General features: G+C 40.3%; 1 protein-coding gene across 2 annotated transcripts in view; it reads left to right on the plus strand.

Annotated features, from left to right (window-relative positions):
• VCL (vinculin) overlaps positions 1-15,424 on the plus strand; it is a 93,688-nt gene that overhangs the window by 62,051 nt on the left and 16,213 nt on the right. For both annotated transcript variants that reach the window (XM_081073611.1, XM_081073612.1), the window contains exons 7-14: positions 560-650; positions 1,491-1,638; positions 5,188-5,341; positions 6,062-6,237; positions 8,782-8,972; positions 10,184-10,383; positions 11,511-11,639; positions 15,246-15,395. In XM_081073611.1, coding sequence (XP_080929737.1) covers positions 560-650; positions 1,491-1,638; positions 5,188-5,341; positions 6,062-6,237; positions 8,782-8,972; positions 10,184-10,383; positions 11,511-11,639; positions 15,246-15,395 — 1,239 coding nt within the window. The remainder of the gene's footprint in view (positions 1-559; positions 651-1,490; positions 1,639-5,187; positions 5,342-6,061; positions 6,238-8,781; positions 8,973-10,183; positions 10,384-11,510; positions 11,640-15,245; positions 15,396-15,424) is intronic.

Genomic DNA, 15,424 nt, shown 5'->3' on the forward strand with positions numbered 1-15,424 from the left:
GTTAGTGGTTTATTTGTGGAATTAAAACGAAATTGCTAGATTCACATTTTCATTTTTTCCAACCAGTAATTCCAAGGTTTTCAGATTAATATAGTGAAACATTATCCAGTGTGTGTGTGTGTGTATTTCAAAATAAGATGTAAAAGAACCATGATTTGTGGCACCACATGCTAATGAGGCTTCCTTGAAGCTGGGAGGGCTTTGGCAGGGCTGCAGTAGATGAATGTTGACTAGTGGAAAGGCTGATAATGAGGCATGTGACAACAGGGCTTTTTCCTGCTGACGACATTAAACATCTTTTGGCTCGAGCGATTTTACCAGTTTTCATGGGTTAGCACTAGGGAGATTAGGAAACAGAATAGAATTAACTGAAGATTTGCATGCAAGATGCTGCATTTTGACAGAAATGAGCGTTCTGGTGTGATGAGAATATTTTTAAGGCTTTGTAGGACTACCATAGCTATTGTATGTAAGTGCTGTCACTTCTTCTCTGTCTTACTTTGTATCGTGGTATCACAATTTTTGCAAAGAAAATAATTGTGGAATTTCTCTTCAAAAGGACACTGAAGCCATGAAGAGAGCACTGGCCTCCATAGACTCCAAACTGAACCAGGCCAAAGGTTGGCTCCGTGATCCCAGTGCGCTCCCAGGTAACCCCCTGGTTCTACTTTTTTGATAAACACAACAAAAACCTAAAACCAAGCAAACAGAAGAAGGAAATCTTCCTAGAATCTCATAATCCTGCGATAACTACTGCGACATTTAGAGCTATAGACCCTTTCATTGGTTTTGACTAAAGGAAGTGTTACTGGGCCTTCAAAGAATGAAGGTCATAGACTAATCACCTTTTATCGTGGAGGAATAAACCAAGCTGAACTGGGTATTCTTTGCCAAATTATTGCTCACCTCTTCCCTGAATCAGAAAGGTAATTATTTTGAATAAAAACTCTACTCTTTTCATTCCGATTAGGCATATTTCCATTTATGTCAACAAAATACTTGATCAGATTAAATGATGATGCCAAGAATTGGAAAACAAAGTTAGTTTATATAAAGATAAGACCCAAATAGGTTATTGAACTAGACTTTATGGATTTTCTAATTGAATGGTTATTCAATTTTAGATTAACACTGGAATGAATGTGAAAAGCCTAACAGAGGTTAGATAGAGGTGCTAAGTACTATTCAATTCTTAGAACCTATTTTCATCATCCATATTCTTAACCACAGCTGCTTATTGTCTCCAGATGGCTATGGTTCCAAGTAGCTTTCCTTTTTTTTTTTTTTTTAGCAATATTTGTGGTTGAAACCTCACCCTAAGGTTGTCAGGGCCCTGCTTGGCTGTTAGCTATCAGATGTATTGCCTTCTATTCACTTGTCTTGTTTGAAATCATCAGTTCCTTCATGAATGAAATGACTTGTAAAGCTTCCTCTCTAAATAATTCACAGGTTAACAATGTCGATCGATATTGAATATCTTTTCATTTTAGGGGATGCTGGTGAGCAGGCCATTAGGCAGATCTTAGATGAAGCTGGAAAAGTTGGTGAACTCTGTGCAGGTAAAGAACGCAGGGAGATCCTGGGAACCTGCAAAGTGCTAGGACAGATGACCGATCACGTGGCTGATCACCGAGCCAGGTAATATCCTCTGCTCTTGCCAGAGCAGTAGCGGGTGGCACTTAGAACCTCTCCCCTGACAGAGGGATTCAGAAAGCAAGTCTATTGATTTTACAGTGTTCTCCTTGGCTACGAGGTAACATAGATATTATACTCTATTAATTCTTTTGAGCTTGAAGTGAACTTACTTTTTGTTGAACTTTTAAAATGTGCAGATGCCTTGTAATACAATTGAAATTGAAATAGAAATCTGATATCTAATTTTGGTTTCTAGCCGTGAGCTCATGAAAAATAAGGGGCAGTGGTCAAGTCTGGCATGGGTAGATATCTCTTACGAGGGACTGGCACAAAGAAAAATAAAGAGTGAAAACATGGGAATTATTTCCCATGTCATTTGCAAAATCAGGTTAAATAGGTTATTCTTAAAGTTGGTCATTTCTAGGTTCTTTTGAGTTCTATTTCATCATTCTTCATTTGGTTTCTTATTTCTTTTACCTTTCTTTTATGTGCCTCAAGCTTTGGCTTTTAGAACATTTTCCCCTATAAACTAGACACATATAGTTTGCTATTAAGAAAACTCAGTATAATATAGGTTTGTTTGGAACTCATCCATTGAGTTAATGAAGTTCTAAAAGATCTGAATTTTTATGAAATTTTATACTGTGGACATTGAGAAAAATTGAAGTATGATGAGACATGAGTGTAGAGGAAGTTTAATTTTGCTTCAAGAATGTCATGAAACATCTTGAGATAATTGGAATATCCAGGCTCTCCATTCAAACGGGCCTCAGAAACACTCCTTGCATGCTGCCCACCATGCGTGACACCTGGTCTCAAAGGGATTCACATAACAGACTGAAAAGTACAGCTCTTAAAGGGGTACTTCTTAACCTTTTTGGAACCAAGATCATTTTTACAATCTGATGAAAGTCATTAATCTCTACTTAAAAAGATGCATCTGAACAATATTATATATAATTTCCAGAGGTTCGTGGATTCACAGTAGCCCTGGAAGGTCCAGGGGCTTCCCGTTAAGAGTCTCTACCTCGAAGTGGGGAAGGAATAGCATAAATAAAAGTTATCTCATTGAACTCAGTAAGCCTTTTTCTCCTGCTGTGAAGCAGTCTCCTTTGTTGTGATCATGACAAGAACTTTACAGAAAGCATAAAAAGAAGTTCTGTTCCCATTCGGAGAAATGCCAGTGCAGTCTGACAAGATTCTTGGCTCTTCTAATTTCTCACCGCTGGCTCCTTTGTCTGGAGCCTTTTCACAGTGTGGTACACAGTTTTCCCTTGGAATTCTCAAATACACACTTGTATGTGTTTAGAAAAAGATGAATTTGAGCACGAGAAGGTGGAGTTTCTGTATGGGATCGTCCATTAATCTGTAAAGAGAAAAGGCTGGAACAGCACCGAGCATCTGTGGGCCTGCTTCCCGCTGGAGTCTGCAGTATCCCTTCACAGTGAACGATTCTAAAGCTGTTATTCTTTCTTAAATATGCCCAGCTGTTTTAACATTTTAGTGGCGGAAACTCGGTAACAATTTCCTCATTGATGCTCTCTGATTCAGTCACCTACTAGGGTTTCTAGGTTGGAAGTATATATCCCCCCACCCCCGGGACTCAATCAACTTTTTATTTTTAATGAGAAAAACTATATAGCCCCAACATATTTTTACTTTCTCAAAGTTGGACTCTCATACCAAAAAGCTTCCTCATCATAAATTGCTAGATTTGAAGGGGAAAAACAAATTAAATCATAAAACTGTGTTTCCCCAAATCCTCCATTCGTCTGCCATGTGAAAAGGGGGAAGCCTCAAGTACAAGTAAAAGGTAGAAATACCTTTTATAAACCTGGAAATAAATACTGAGTTCCCTACCTAAGTATTGGTATAGATGAAACATAGAGATAAATTTAAAAAGAGGCTAGAAAAACAAATGACAGATCCATATTATAAGTAACATAACCAAAGTCGTTTTGGAGTTTATCCTAAAATCGGAAACTCCGATGAGGATGACCAGCCAGGCCATTCTACCAAATGATAAAGTTGCCACCCCTGAGTGAGTTTGCAAAATCTGAGCTGGTAAAACGATGGAAAATTTTACTTTGTTATGACTTGCAAGTGTCCACAAAGGAAAAACAAGCTTCTACAAACTCATATTGTTTTTTTGTAGTAGTAGCGTTATCATTTCTGAGAGAGGAATATAGTGAAATTAGTTCTTTAGGAACTTGATGGGAAACTATGGTTTCTTGTCACCATGTGTTTTTTTTTCTTTTTTCTCAGTGCTACCATGTTTCCCCGAAAATAAGACCTAGCCAAACCATCAGCTCTAATGCGTCTTTTGGAGCAAAAATTAATATAAGACCCCGTCTTATGTTAGATAAGACCCGGTGTTATAGTAAAATAAGACCACGTCTTATATTAATTTTTGCTCCAAAAAGACGCATAAGAGCTGATGATCTGGCTAGGTCTTATTTTCGAGGAAAAACGGTAACTGGTATTGATATTTATAGATTGCATAGGAGTGGAAGGTAGACATTTAAGGTTATCATTAGGTTCATTATAATAGTAATAATTCAATAAAAATAATAGTAATCTGTATCACGGTATATACTGTGTTTCCCCGAAAATAAGACCTACCCCGAAAATAAGCCCCTGTTAATATCGTCCGCAAGGCAGACGCATTTAGTATGTTATGACAATGTCCCAGAAGAAGATGACATGACTATATTTGAATAAATGTAGATTGTTGTAAATGAAAAAATAAGACATCCCCTGAAAATACGCCCTAATGCATCTTTTGGAGCAAAAATTAATATAAGACCTGGTCTTATTTTCGGGGAAATATGGTATAAGACCCAGTCTTATTTTCGGGGAAACACGATATGTGTATTGCTTTATTGGCAGAGTATTTTCAAATATATCTTTTGCTTGAGGCCACTGTGTTTGATAAGTGAGGCAAGTATTGTTCATTGCCTACTCATCCCCCATTTTATGTTAGAAAACTGAAGCCCTCAGGGGTAAAACCTGGTAAACAAGGTTCCACAGGTACTGTGAGCCAGGTTTTGAACCCAGATCTCGTTGGTCCCGGTGTGCTGTACTTTCATTTCAGCAACACAGTGCATGCTGCCTCCTGAAACATTTTTAATGTATACTTGTCCATAAATAAGACAATCTAATGGACTATTTATTTCTAAAGCACACGTTGCTATGGTAACACAACCCGCCATAGCAATAAGATCACAAGCACATTTTCCCCTGAAGTTTAGATTTGATTATGTAATCACCACCAAGAGGAGAATCATTCTTATCAAAATATGTAGGCCTAGTCTTTAAAATGGTTATGCAGCTCCACAAAGCTGATGTGTACTTTCAAAAGCAAAGGAGAAAGCAGATGGTTTGGGTGTTTTATTTTGTTCTCTCTGTGTTTTCTTGTGCTCTCTCAGACTTACTGGAGAAAAGGAAAAAGACAAGCATATTAAGAAAAATGACATATACTGTGCTTTTAGTATGATTTTGCTATTAAGCATTTGAGAGAGTGCAGTGACAGCATCTATCTGTTTTGAGTAGAGGGCAAGGAGCCTCACCGGTGGCCATGCAGAAAGCCCAGCAGGTGTCTCAGGGCCTGGATGTGCTCACAGCCAAAGTGGAAAATGCAGCCCGCAAGTTGGAAGCCATGACAAACTCAAAGCAGAGTATTGCGAAGAAGATTGATGCTGCTCAGGTAGTAATGATGATTTTCAAGAGGGGTGGGACATAAAAGAGAAAGAAATGTTCCATAAATAGCCTGTATCTTTCTATCTATCTCTGTCCATCTCTCTCCCCCTCTCTTCCTCTCTCTCCCTCCCCTCCTCTCATTTACTGTGGGTGGATAATGGGTGTTTCTAAGTAATGACTAATTCCCAGCAGTTACTAATGTTAACACTTCCACTTCCATCTATTATAGATAGTATTTATTTATATTTTGAAATAAGCATCTTAATTTTGAATACTTCGATTAGTTAAAAGTAAGCACTCAATACCAAGAGTATCCTAGTTCTGATACAGATTACAGTATATTGAAACTGTTTTTCATTTCAGAATTCACAACTACATTTGGTCATAGCAGTGTTAAAGGGTTACAGTTTCCGAATAACTACTGTAAAATGATTTCATCTTACAAAGAAACATAAATGTTTGAGAAACTGAAGAATTCATAAGGTGTGATTAATTTAAAGATGAGATAAAGCTTGTGAAGCTTATTTTGTTCTACTGGGAAAGAAAAATATTTTTTTTTAAAAAAGATGAGGGATTGATTTGATTTTACTTGAGCTAAGAATGTGTGTAAAACAGTAATGTGTGCCTTATGATTACTTTTGAAATATTTCTGATGGCCTTGTTAAATTTGATACAATGTGGTTCACGAGTAGGTGACAGTGTGCTTCTTTTCCATTTCTGTGTGCAGAACTGGCTTGCAGATCCAAATGGTGGACCAGAAGGAGAAGAACAGATTCGAGGGGCTTTGGCGGAAGCTCGGAAAATAGCAGAATTATGTGATGATCCTAAAGAGAGAGATGACATTCTACGTTCTCTTGGAGAAATATCTGCTCTGACTTCTAAATTAGGAGATTTACGAAGACAGTATGTATTTTATCACTTAAATTGCTCTTTAATCTTGCCTCTTTTGTTCACTAAGCACATAGATAGTTGAATTCTGTAGGTTAAATGTATGTGCGATGCTCTTCTACTGTATTCTCATTGATTCTGTGTGACGTGGCTAAGTAAGATATTACTCTATTTTATCATTGACATAATTGGAGTTGAATGATTTATTGCTTATCACATAATTTTAAATTAATTTAGGATGGTAAGAACTGCTTTTTTTTTTTTTTTAATTGTGGAAAGGGGAACAGGACTTTATTGGGGAACAGTGTGTACTTCCAGGACTTTTTTATTTCCAAGTCAAGTTGTTGTCCTTTCAGTCTTACTTGTGGAGGGCGCAGCTCAGCTCTAGGTCCAGTTGCCATTGCTAGTCGTAGGGGGCACAGCCCACCATCCCTTGCGGGAGTTGAACCGGCAACCTTGTGGTTGAGAGGACGCGCTCCAACCAACTGAAACATCTGGGATTTCAGTGGTAGCTCAGCTCAAGGTGCCGTGTTCAACCTTAGTTGCAGGGGGAGCAGCCCACCATCCCTTGCCGGACTCGAGGAGTTGAACCGGCAGCCTTGTGGTTGAGAGCCCACTGGCCCATGTGGGAATCGAACTGGCAGGAGTTAGGAGCATGGAGCTCCAACGGCCTGAGCCACCGGCCCGGCCCCAAGAACTACTTTTTTAAGATCTGTACTTTTCATTTCTAAACTAGGACTTGTCTTGCTATATTGTGTTTATGATATATCTGTTTCCCAGGTGTACGAGGAAAGTAATATTTGTGCGTAGCTATGCAAAGTTTCCTGGGGTGAAGGGAGGACGGGGAGAGGTGTATGAAGATACTGTCTTCCTTCCCCAGAAATCTTACTTCTTGAGTAGCAGCTATAAGAGATCCTTAAATACAACATCCTCAACCCCAGCTTCTCTTAAAGGCTTTCCTAGCACCTACTTTGATTAAATAAAAAGAAGTGTTGCTCTTTTTCTTTTGATGGATATTTTTCTCTCTTAAAAAAACAAAACAAACCAAAACTGGCAGCACATGTTAAAAGGACATTAAGAAAGGGTACAGCGTCAAAAGTAAAAGCTGCTCCTTTCCTACCTTAGTCCTCCAGCCGCTTCTCTAGGGATACTAGCCACAGTTAAGTATCTTGTGAGATTCTGCTTTTCATTTAACTTGTGTGTTTCATTTCCTGTGCTTCCATGGGAGAGCGCCTAACCTCTTTCCAGTGAGACATACTTTAGAGTTCTTTCAAGTCTTATACCGACTAAGGGGCAGTGTTGGCTAGGAAAGCAAACTGTTGCATCTAAAATCATGAAATAGGAAATGAGTGGGACCAGGGTGGGCAGACTTTAGGAAGGAGGGTTGTGGTGACAGAGCTACTGAAGAAACAGCTAAAATTTGATTGTATTAGGTCGGTGCAAAAGTCATTGTGGTTTTTGCTTTTTTTTTTAACCTTTTAAACTGCAGTTACTTTTGCACCGAGCTAATATATCAAACTTGGTCATTTGGGGGGTCTCTGAGGCCCAAATTTTGCCTTATTTAGGTTGGGAAGATATATAATTTAACATTTGTAAAATAAAACGTCCATCTAGTTAGGTCTGTGTTCATTAATATTAACCCATTATTATGGTCTGTTTACATTCATTAGGTTTTAAAATGCTCAAAACGGAGATTCGATATTCTTAGCACTCTAACACAGGTCCACATACATAGCAGACACTCATTAGTGTTTGTTAATGATGAAGAGAATGAATGGTAATGGTGATAGCAGCAGAACTCCATGTGTGGTCAGTCATATCATTACTTATTACTATATCACATATATATGTACATATACATAGAGGAACATACACATACTCACATATAGCCATGTCCTGCTTAATGGTGGGGATATATGTTGACAAATGCATTGTCATGCGATTTGGTAGAGCCTATTTATTGCTCCTAAGCTACAGGCCTATACAGCATGTTACTGTGCAAAATAACATGAGATTAAATCAAGCCCAAGAGGAAATGATGCCATCAAGAGATGTCGTAAACAGGAGCTGTATGAAGCTGCTGCCGGTGTAACAAAACATACTGTTTTACAGCAAACTATTATATATATATACATGTATATATATATATATATACATGTATATATATATAAATATTTTTTAAAAAAATAACTAAAACTAGTTCTACTCTATTTCAACCACTACTACACAAGAAATATGGCTACTTGGGCCCACCTAGTTGCTGAGGAAACTAGCGTGTTCAGAGGTGGCAGGCTGAGGGGTCAGTTGACCTCGGTCAGCTAACCTAGTGTGATTGAGCTCAGTTTACCAGATTGTTGAGATTGATTCAGCTAGGCTGCTCCAAACTCATTTTTAATGTCAGGTGGGAAAGCTAACCGAATTTAAACTACTCATTTCTTATTTAAGGGCCAAATGAATAAACTACTATTCTTTCAAACCAAGTTAATAATAATCATTAGCAATTTGTATCAGCAATTATGTCATCTCCATGTAAATAGTGTCTGTGTGTTTTCTCCTCAGGGGGAAAGGAGATTCCCCAGAGGCCCGAGCATTGGCCAAACAGGTGGCCACGGCCCTGCAGAATCTGCAGACTAAAACCAATAGGGCTGTGGCCAACAGCAGACCCGCCAAAGCCGCTGTCCACCTCGAAGGCAAGATTGAGCAAGCGCAGCGCTGGATCGATAATCCCACACTGGACGACCGGGGAGTCGGTAAGGGCGGGCGGCGGTGAACTTGACCCTCATTGAACTGGGCTCAGTAAAAACAAGCGAGTTTTTGGTAGGGATCCTGTATCATTTGTAATTAGGCGAAGAAGGGGTTCTTCAACCATTGGTGAGTAAGTCATTCTACAGCGTGACTCCATTTCCACATGTAGCCACTGAGATTTCTGTGATTTAATCAAGAGATATTAGTGAATAAATGATTTTACTGTGGGCAAATAGAAAGGTCCTCAGGTTGGAATTGAAACTTTGAACTAATTATTTCCAGTCTATGTATAGTTCTATTGTATTTCAGTTATTACAGTCCTTAGAAAATACCCAGTTAAATACAATTTTTGAAAAGAAGTAAAAGGCTTTTAACTACCAAGGTTATTTTCAGTGGCGAGGGCTCCTGCACCACGCAGTCTCTAATAGCATTGATAACCTAAGATTTTCACTTTTGGGAGATTTTAGGAATGAATCTATAGGAATGTAGGTCATATTATGATAGCAAGCCTGTTGAAGCTGAAAGAACTAATTATTTCATTTGCTGTATTCATTGGATAAAAAAAATACATTTTTTAATTGATTATTCCCAGTGTTGAGGAATCAGGCAGACATATTATTTACTGGTGGAGAAATACATTGGTAATACCAAACTTTCTGAATGGTAATTTGGTGTTATGTGTCAAGAGCTTTAAAAAGGTTCATACTCATTGACTCAGCAATTTGACTTCTAGGAATTTAGTCTAAGAAATAATTAGAGATGTTTCCAAGGAGTTACATTCAAGAGTGTATATAAACAGAGTAAATGCTAAATAATAAGTAAATGTCCAAATAATTATGGTTAATATTATAAAATATTACATAGACTTTACATCATGATTTTTAAAGAATATGTGGAAAAATGCTCACGTTAAATAAAAAGAAACAAGGAAAAAGTTTATAGTATGATCCCAGTTATGTGAAAGAGAAATGTATGTGTGTATAGGAACGTGCAAAGCATTAAAAAAGACTGGAAGGAAATGTTCAAATATATCAATCTCTGGGATTATGGGTGGTTTACTATTATTTAAATGTTTCTGTATTTCCCCAATTTTTCTGTTGTTAGGGGAAACAAAATGCCACTAAATATTATTATTAACAAACAAACAAACAACAGATGGTACTGCAGTTGCCTTCTTCAGGTCTCCGTGACTTTTAGTGTTTTCCTCTTGGTCCAGGTCAGGCTGCCATCCGGGGGCTTGTGGCCGAAGGGCATCGTCTGGCTAATGTCATGATGGGACCTTATCGCCAAGATCTTCTTGCAAAGTGTGACCGAGTGGACCAGCTAACAGCCCAGCTGGCCGACCTGGCTGCCAGAGGGGAAGGGGAGAGTCCTCAGGCGAGAGCCCTGGCATCTCAGCTGCAAGACTCCTTAAAGGTAGAACTCCGGAGCATATGTTGTTACATTTCACACATTTACTATTATTGAAACACTAGGGAGTGTTTGTAAACATATATAATTTTTCAGTTTTGGGAAAGGGAAAAGAGTGTGACCAAGAACCTAAAGAAATTCGGAGCCTATTAGGGGAAAAGCCTCTCCAGTGTGTGACAGTGACTCAACTGTGTTTCCCGGTTCACTGAGTGAAGAGCTCTTACGTAACATTTGCCCTATCCAGTAATTTTCGTAAAACGGACTTCTGTTCTAAACTTAAGTCAGTTGATTTAAAAGAAAACTTTATAATAACCCTGAAATCAGGAGATTGATGAGCTACTTATATTGTCTCTAATATTCTGTAAAAGAAACACACAATAATCCAAATAAAAACATTTCTCTATGTAACACCTAAAGCCATCTCAGGTTTCACCAGCCAGGACATGCCACCCACCATGAGAAACAGGGAAGGTGACTGAGACTTCTTTGGGTAAATATAGAAAACTAGACTGGACTTAGTGTGATAACTATGAAAAAGAGTTTTTGAGGACTTCTAAGAAGTCTATTCCTTAGACCCATGGTAAGAAACGGATATGTACATTGGTTACCACATTTTTCTAGAATCTCAATGGAAAAAAAAACGTATTAAAAAATAATTCCCATTCTTGATTTCCTTCCTCTTAATATAAGAAAATGCTTAGAAGTTTGGCACTGCCTCCAGCAAACAGTCCTTACAATTGTTAGTGTGGTCCCTTCTGGCACTGGGAATGGTAAGGAACTCTGTCTCCCTTAGAGCCTTCTTGGGGCCCAACCCCATGATTCTCAGTCTCAGTATCATTTTGTAGAGGTCACCAAGGAGGTAAGGAAGATTTCTTGATTGGGTGGAACAGTCTGTAAGGAAATGTGGGTCATGTTTGACCTCTTCTACGAGACACTAATCTCTTGGAAGGCAGGATTCCTCTCTTACACCTGTTCCATGTTAGCTTGGTGCTTTGTACATACTTGATACTTTACAGATATTTATTGAATGAAAGACTGGCCTAGTGGATGAATGTGTCAGTGAAGTGAGGACAGTGGCAGAGGTGCTTTTTCGATAGTTTTGGACATTTTCATTTGTAAACAATGTTTTTAAGGATCTGAAAGCCCAGATGCAGGAGGCCATGACTCAGGAGGTGTCAGATGTTTTCAGCGACACCACAACGCCCATCAAGCTGTTGGCAGTGGCGGCCACCGCCCCTCCTGATGCACCCAACAGGGAAGAGGTGGGTGTCTGAAGCCTTCCGTTCCTTCTGTTGGTCAACCACACACGCACACATCCCATTTATTGATTGGTTATTTGTTTGTAAAGGTAAAGTATGATTACAGTGTACATCAAGGGCAGTGGTTGGGCTACTGTGGATGAAGGGTGGAAGGATGAAAGAGGGAAGGCCCTGTGATCGCTTCTTTTAGTCACCAAGGGTGTCAGTTAAGAATGTCTTTAGCTGCAAATGGTAGAAGACCTGACCATCAGACATGAAAACAGATGGGTTTTATTTTCATCACACAGAAAGAAACCTGGAGGTAGGTGGCTTGGCGTTGGTTCAGCAGCTTGACACCATTAAAGCTGGCATCTCTGTGATTTTCTTGGTCTTTTCCTCATGGTGTGAAATGGCTGCTGGAGCCCTAGCCATCATGTTCAAGGCAGTAAGAAATGAGGGATGGGAGCCTCTGCAGTCATAACTGTCCCTTTATTAGGGCACTTTCTTCTCCACACAGGAGTCAGAGCGAGCCTTTTAAATCATTTGGTGTCATTCTTCTACTCAGACCCTTCTGATGACTCTTCCCCGACCCAGAGTGAAGCCAGAGTCCTTAGAAAGAACAGTAAAGCTAGTGATGTGCTTGTAGACCAGTTCTCCAGGAAAAAGGGCCCCCAGACAAAAAGCCCGGATGTGGAATGCCTCCTGATTTCCATGATGTAAATATTCCCATCGTGGCTGTTTGAATATGAAGTCACTGAAAGCAGAGCTGGAAAGACAGGGACACCGTTGGCTCCACTGAGCTGGTGGGAGTGGTCCAGGTGGCTGCAGCATCACTGCGTCTGTCCCCATTCGCTCTGACCTCGCGTGGACGCACTCTCCCCACGTTCCTCTGCCTACTTGGACCAACTGCATTGTATTCCCAGCATTCCTTGTTTTATGTTTGCATGTTCTAACCTTTGTGCTTGTTCTCTCTGGTCTTCCCATTGATGCCCATATGTATTATTCACTCACTTTTTTTAGCTTCCTTCTGAAATGTTACTTTCGGGTTATCATCTCTGGTAGCCACCCCACTTCCACTCCCAGGGATTTCCTAATCTCCATATCCTACTCGTCTCCTTAGCACTGATCAACATTTGACACGTTTACCTCATTTTTGCTTTGTCTTGCATTAGTGTGAAATTTCCATGTTTGTCTCCCTCACATTAGCATGAAATTTCCATTTTGTTTTGTAATCAATTTATTCCCAGTTCTTAAACCAATGTCTGGTACATTGTTGGTACTGAATGAATGGCGTTACCAGAAATCCTCCAGGAGATTTTTGCTTGGGTCTCATTGGCTAGAACTTTGTCACATGGCTACTCCAGATGCAAAAGAAGGTAGGAAAAGAAGTATTTGATTATCCAGCCTCACTAGTACTGGCAGCAAAGAAAAGCAATTGGGTCAGGCACCCAAGACCATGTAGACCTGGTGGGTGGAGATTGTGTTATTTGGTGATGACCCTCATTTTGTTTTTCTAGCCTCGGTTACTGGGCAGTTCAGCTCGTGGCCACCTTAGGCTGAGATGATTTGCTTTTTTTCATTCCAGACATCTGTGAGTTTCCGACTAGCAGCTCCAACTGTCTGCTGGTCCTGTTCACCTAGATGTTTCATAGGTACCTCAGCACATGTTATCCTTCTGCTGTTCTCTCTCGCTTTGAAATTTGTGAGTCACCATTGACTATTTCCTTCCCTTCATCTTCCTATACCAATAAATTAAGGCAAGTTAATTTGATTTCACAAATATTTCCTGAATTCTTTCCATTTCCCATTCATGTTGACATGAATGGGAAATGAACCTAGTTCTGAACCTAGCCCTCTGCTGCCTGTATGACAGCTCATCTGTGGTTGGTCTGCTTTGAATGGCACTGGGAAACCAATAAAATAAAAATACAGATCTGATCCTGGTATTTTCTTGCTTAAACCCTTCCTTGGGCCTTCCCTTTCACATAGGAGAAAGCCAGAGCTCAGTGATCTGGCTTCTAATACTCTCTCTGTACGTGTTTCCTACAAATCCATCTCTCCATGCGTGGCCCAGTAATGCCTAATTGCTTATAGTTTTGTGCATATTCTGGCCTTCCTTCCATGTTTTTGTTCTTTCTGTCTCTCTTTCATTTAATTCCTTTGTTCCATTATCCTTTACTTCCTGGATTGGTAAATGCCTTTCCTTTTGCTCCCATGATATCAGTTATTAGCTTTATTATTGCACTTAGCACACTCTTATAAATGTCTGTTTATGGGCCCCCCCCTTTTTTTTAACCCCCGTAGGATGTGAGCTCCTTGAGATGCAGAAATTTTGTCTTACTCATCTTTGTATCTTCAGCACCTACTCCAGGGTCTGGCGCATAGTAGGTGCTCAGTAAATTTTGATTGACTGACAAGAAGAGCAAGCTAAGCAGTCAGTTTAATCAGAGGGGACAGCAGACAAGGGCTGGGGTCGAGATGATCAACCAAGGTAGGCAAAAGCCCTATAGGTCCTGACTGTGGGAGACCAGCCAAGTAAAGGAACAAGAACTGAAGCCAGGTGAAGGGGACTAGGAGATCGGAGATTTAGGCAGAGATTCTGAGCATTAAATGGCAAGGGAGCTGAATCCAAACAAGAGGCCAGAATGGGGAAGAGACTTGAGTGCGTAAACACAGAACCTTGGCCATGAGATTGGAGCCTGCTGTTGAACCAAGAGACCTTTATGGATTATCTGCCAGGACCAGAGCTGGTCTCCAGGTATGGGCAGGTAGGGAGAGGCAAAGAAGAGATGGATTCTGCCAGGCAATTTCTGACATGCTCTGTGGGTAGTATAAACCTGACCCTGCACTGTTGGGAGCACCTTGCTTTTCCAAGCATCAATTCCAATAATGTTATCCCAACAAATGATAGAAGAGCTTTTGTCATTTTTGTCTAAGTTAAATCCTCCCCCTCATGGTATGCAACCTTGTATAATGTCCATGTCAAAAGAAAAGTTAACTTTTAAAAAATGTGAGAGCTGAGTGAACTATTCTGTAGATGGTTTTGCCTGTGGGATAATACAAGTCAGCCATCCTTATGGCTGTGTCAGGCCTGAGTGTGAGCGCGCCATCTATCGCTTCTGTGCCGTGGAGGTCGGGGCAGAGTTTTTACAACGTTCATGGTAATGGGTTGCCTGAGTATGAGGGGCTGGAGCTCTGTGGAGATTGTTGGCTTTTAACGTACTCAGCCCCCTGCACCAGAGCCTGGAGTGGGTGTGTCTGTCCTCTTTAAATTAGAGAACAAGCCTTTTGGGAATGGGGATTATTTAAGTTTCCACATTCTCTGAACTCCTTATTCCAGACGACACAGCACTGTGTGTCCTGTGTGCCGTTGGTAAGCACTGGTTGAACTGAAATTGAAGGGTGTGTGTGCGTGTGCATGCACACACAGTCACACACGATGCTGTGGCCACACCTCTGAGGAGATATAGCAGGGCCAAGACGAGGCGTTGGTTGTCTTATTAACCAGGATTCGATGTCATCTGTGAAGTCTTTGAGCAGTTGCTGCCTCTGCTTAGAGAGTTTTTCATAGGCTGCCTGACCCATTTTATGGAAGTAAATTTTCTTACTCTCTTGGTTTTTCTCCTTAAGGTATTTGATGAGAGGGCGGCTAACTTTGAGAACCATTCGGGAAGGCTGGGTGCCACAGCAGAGAAAGCGGCTGCTGTTGGAACTGCTAATAAACCAACGGTGGAAGGCATCCAGGCATCAGTGAAGACAGCCCGAGAACTCACTCCCCAGGTGGAGCTTTGCTCACTTTTCATCATTTC

The sequence above is a fragment of the Rhinolophus hipposideros genome, assembly GCF_964194185.1.
Source record: "Rhinolophus hipposideros genome assembly, chromosome: 15".
Taxonomy (NCBI): domain Eukaryota; kingdom Metazoa; phylum Chordata; class Mammalia; order Chiroptera; family Rhinolophidae; genus Rhinolophus; species Rhinolophus hipposideros.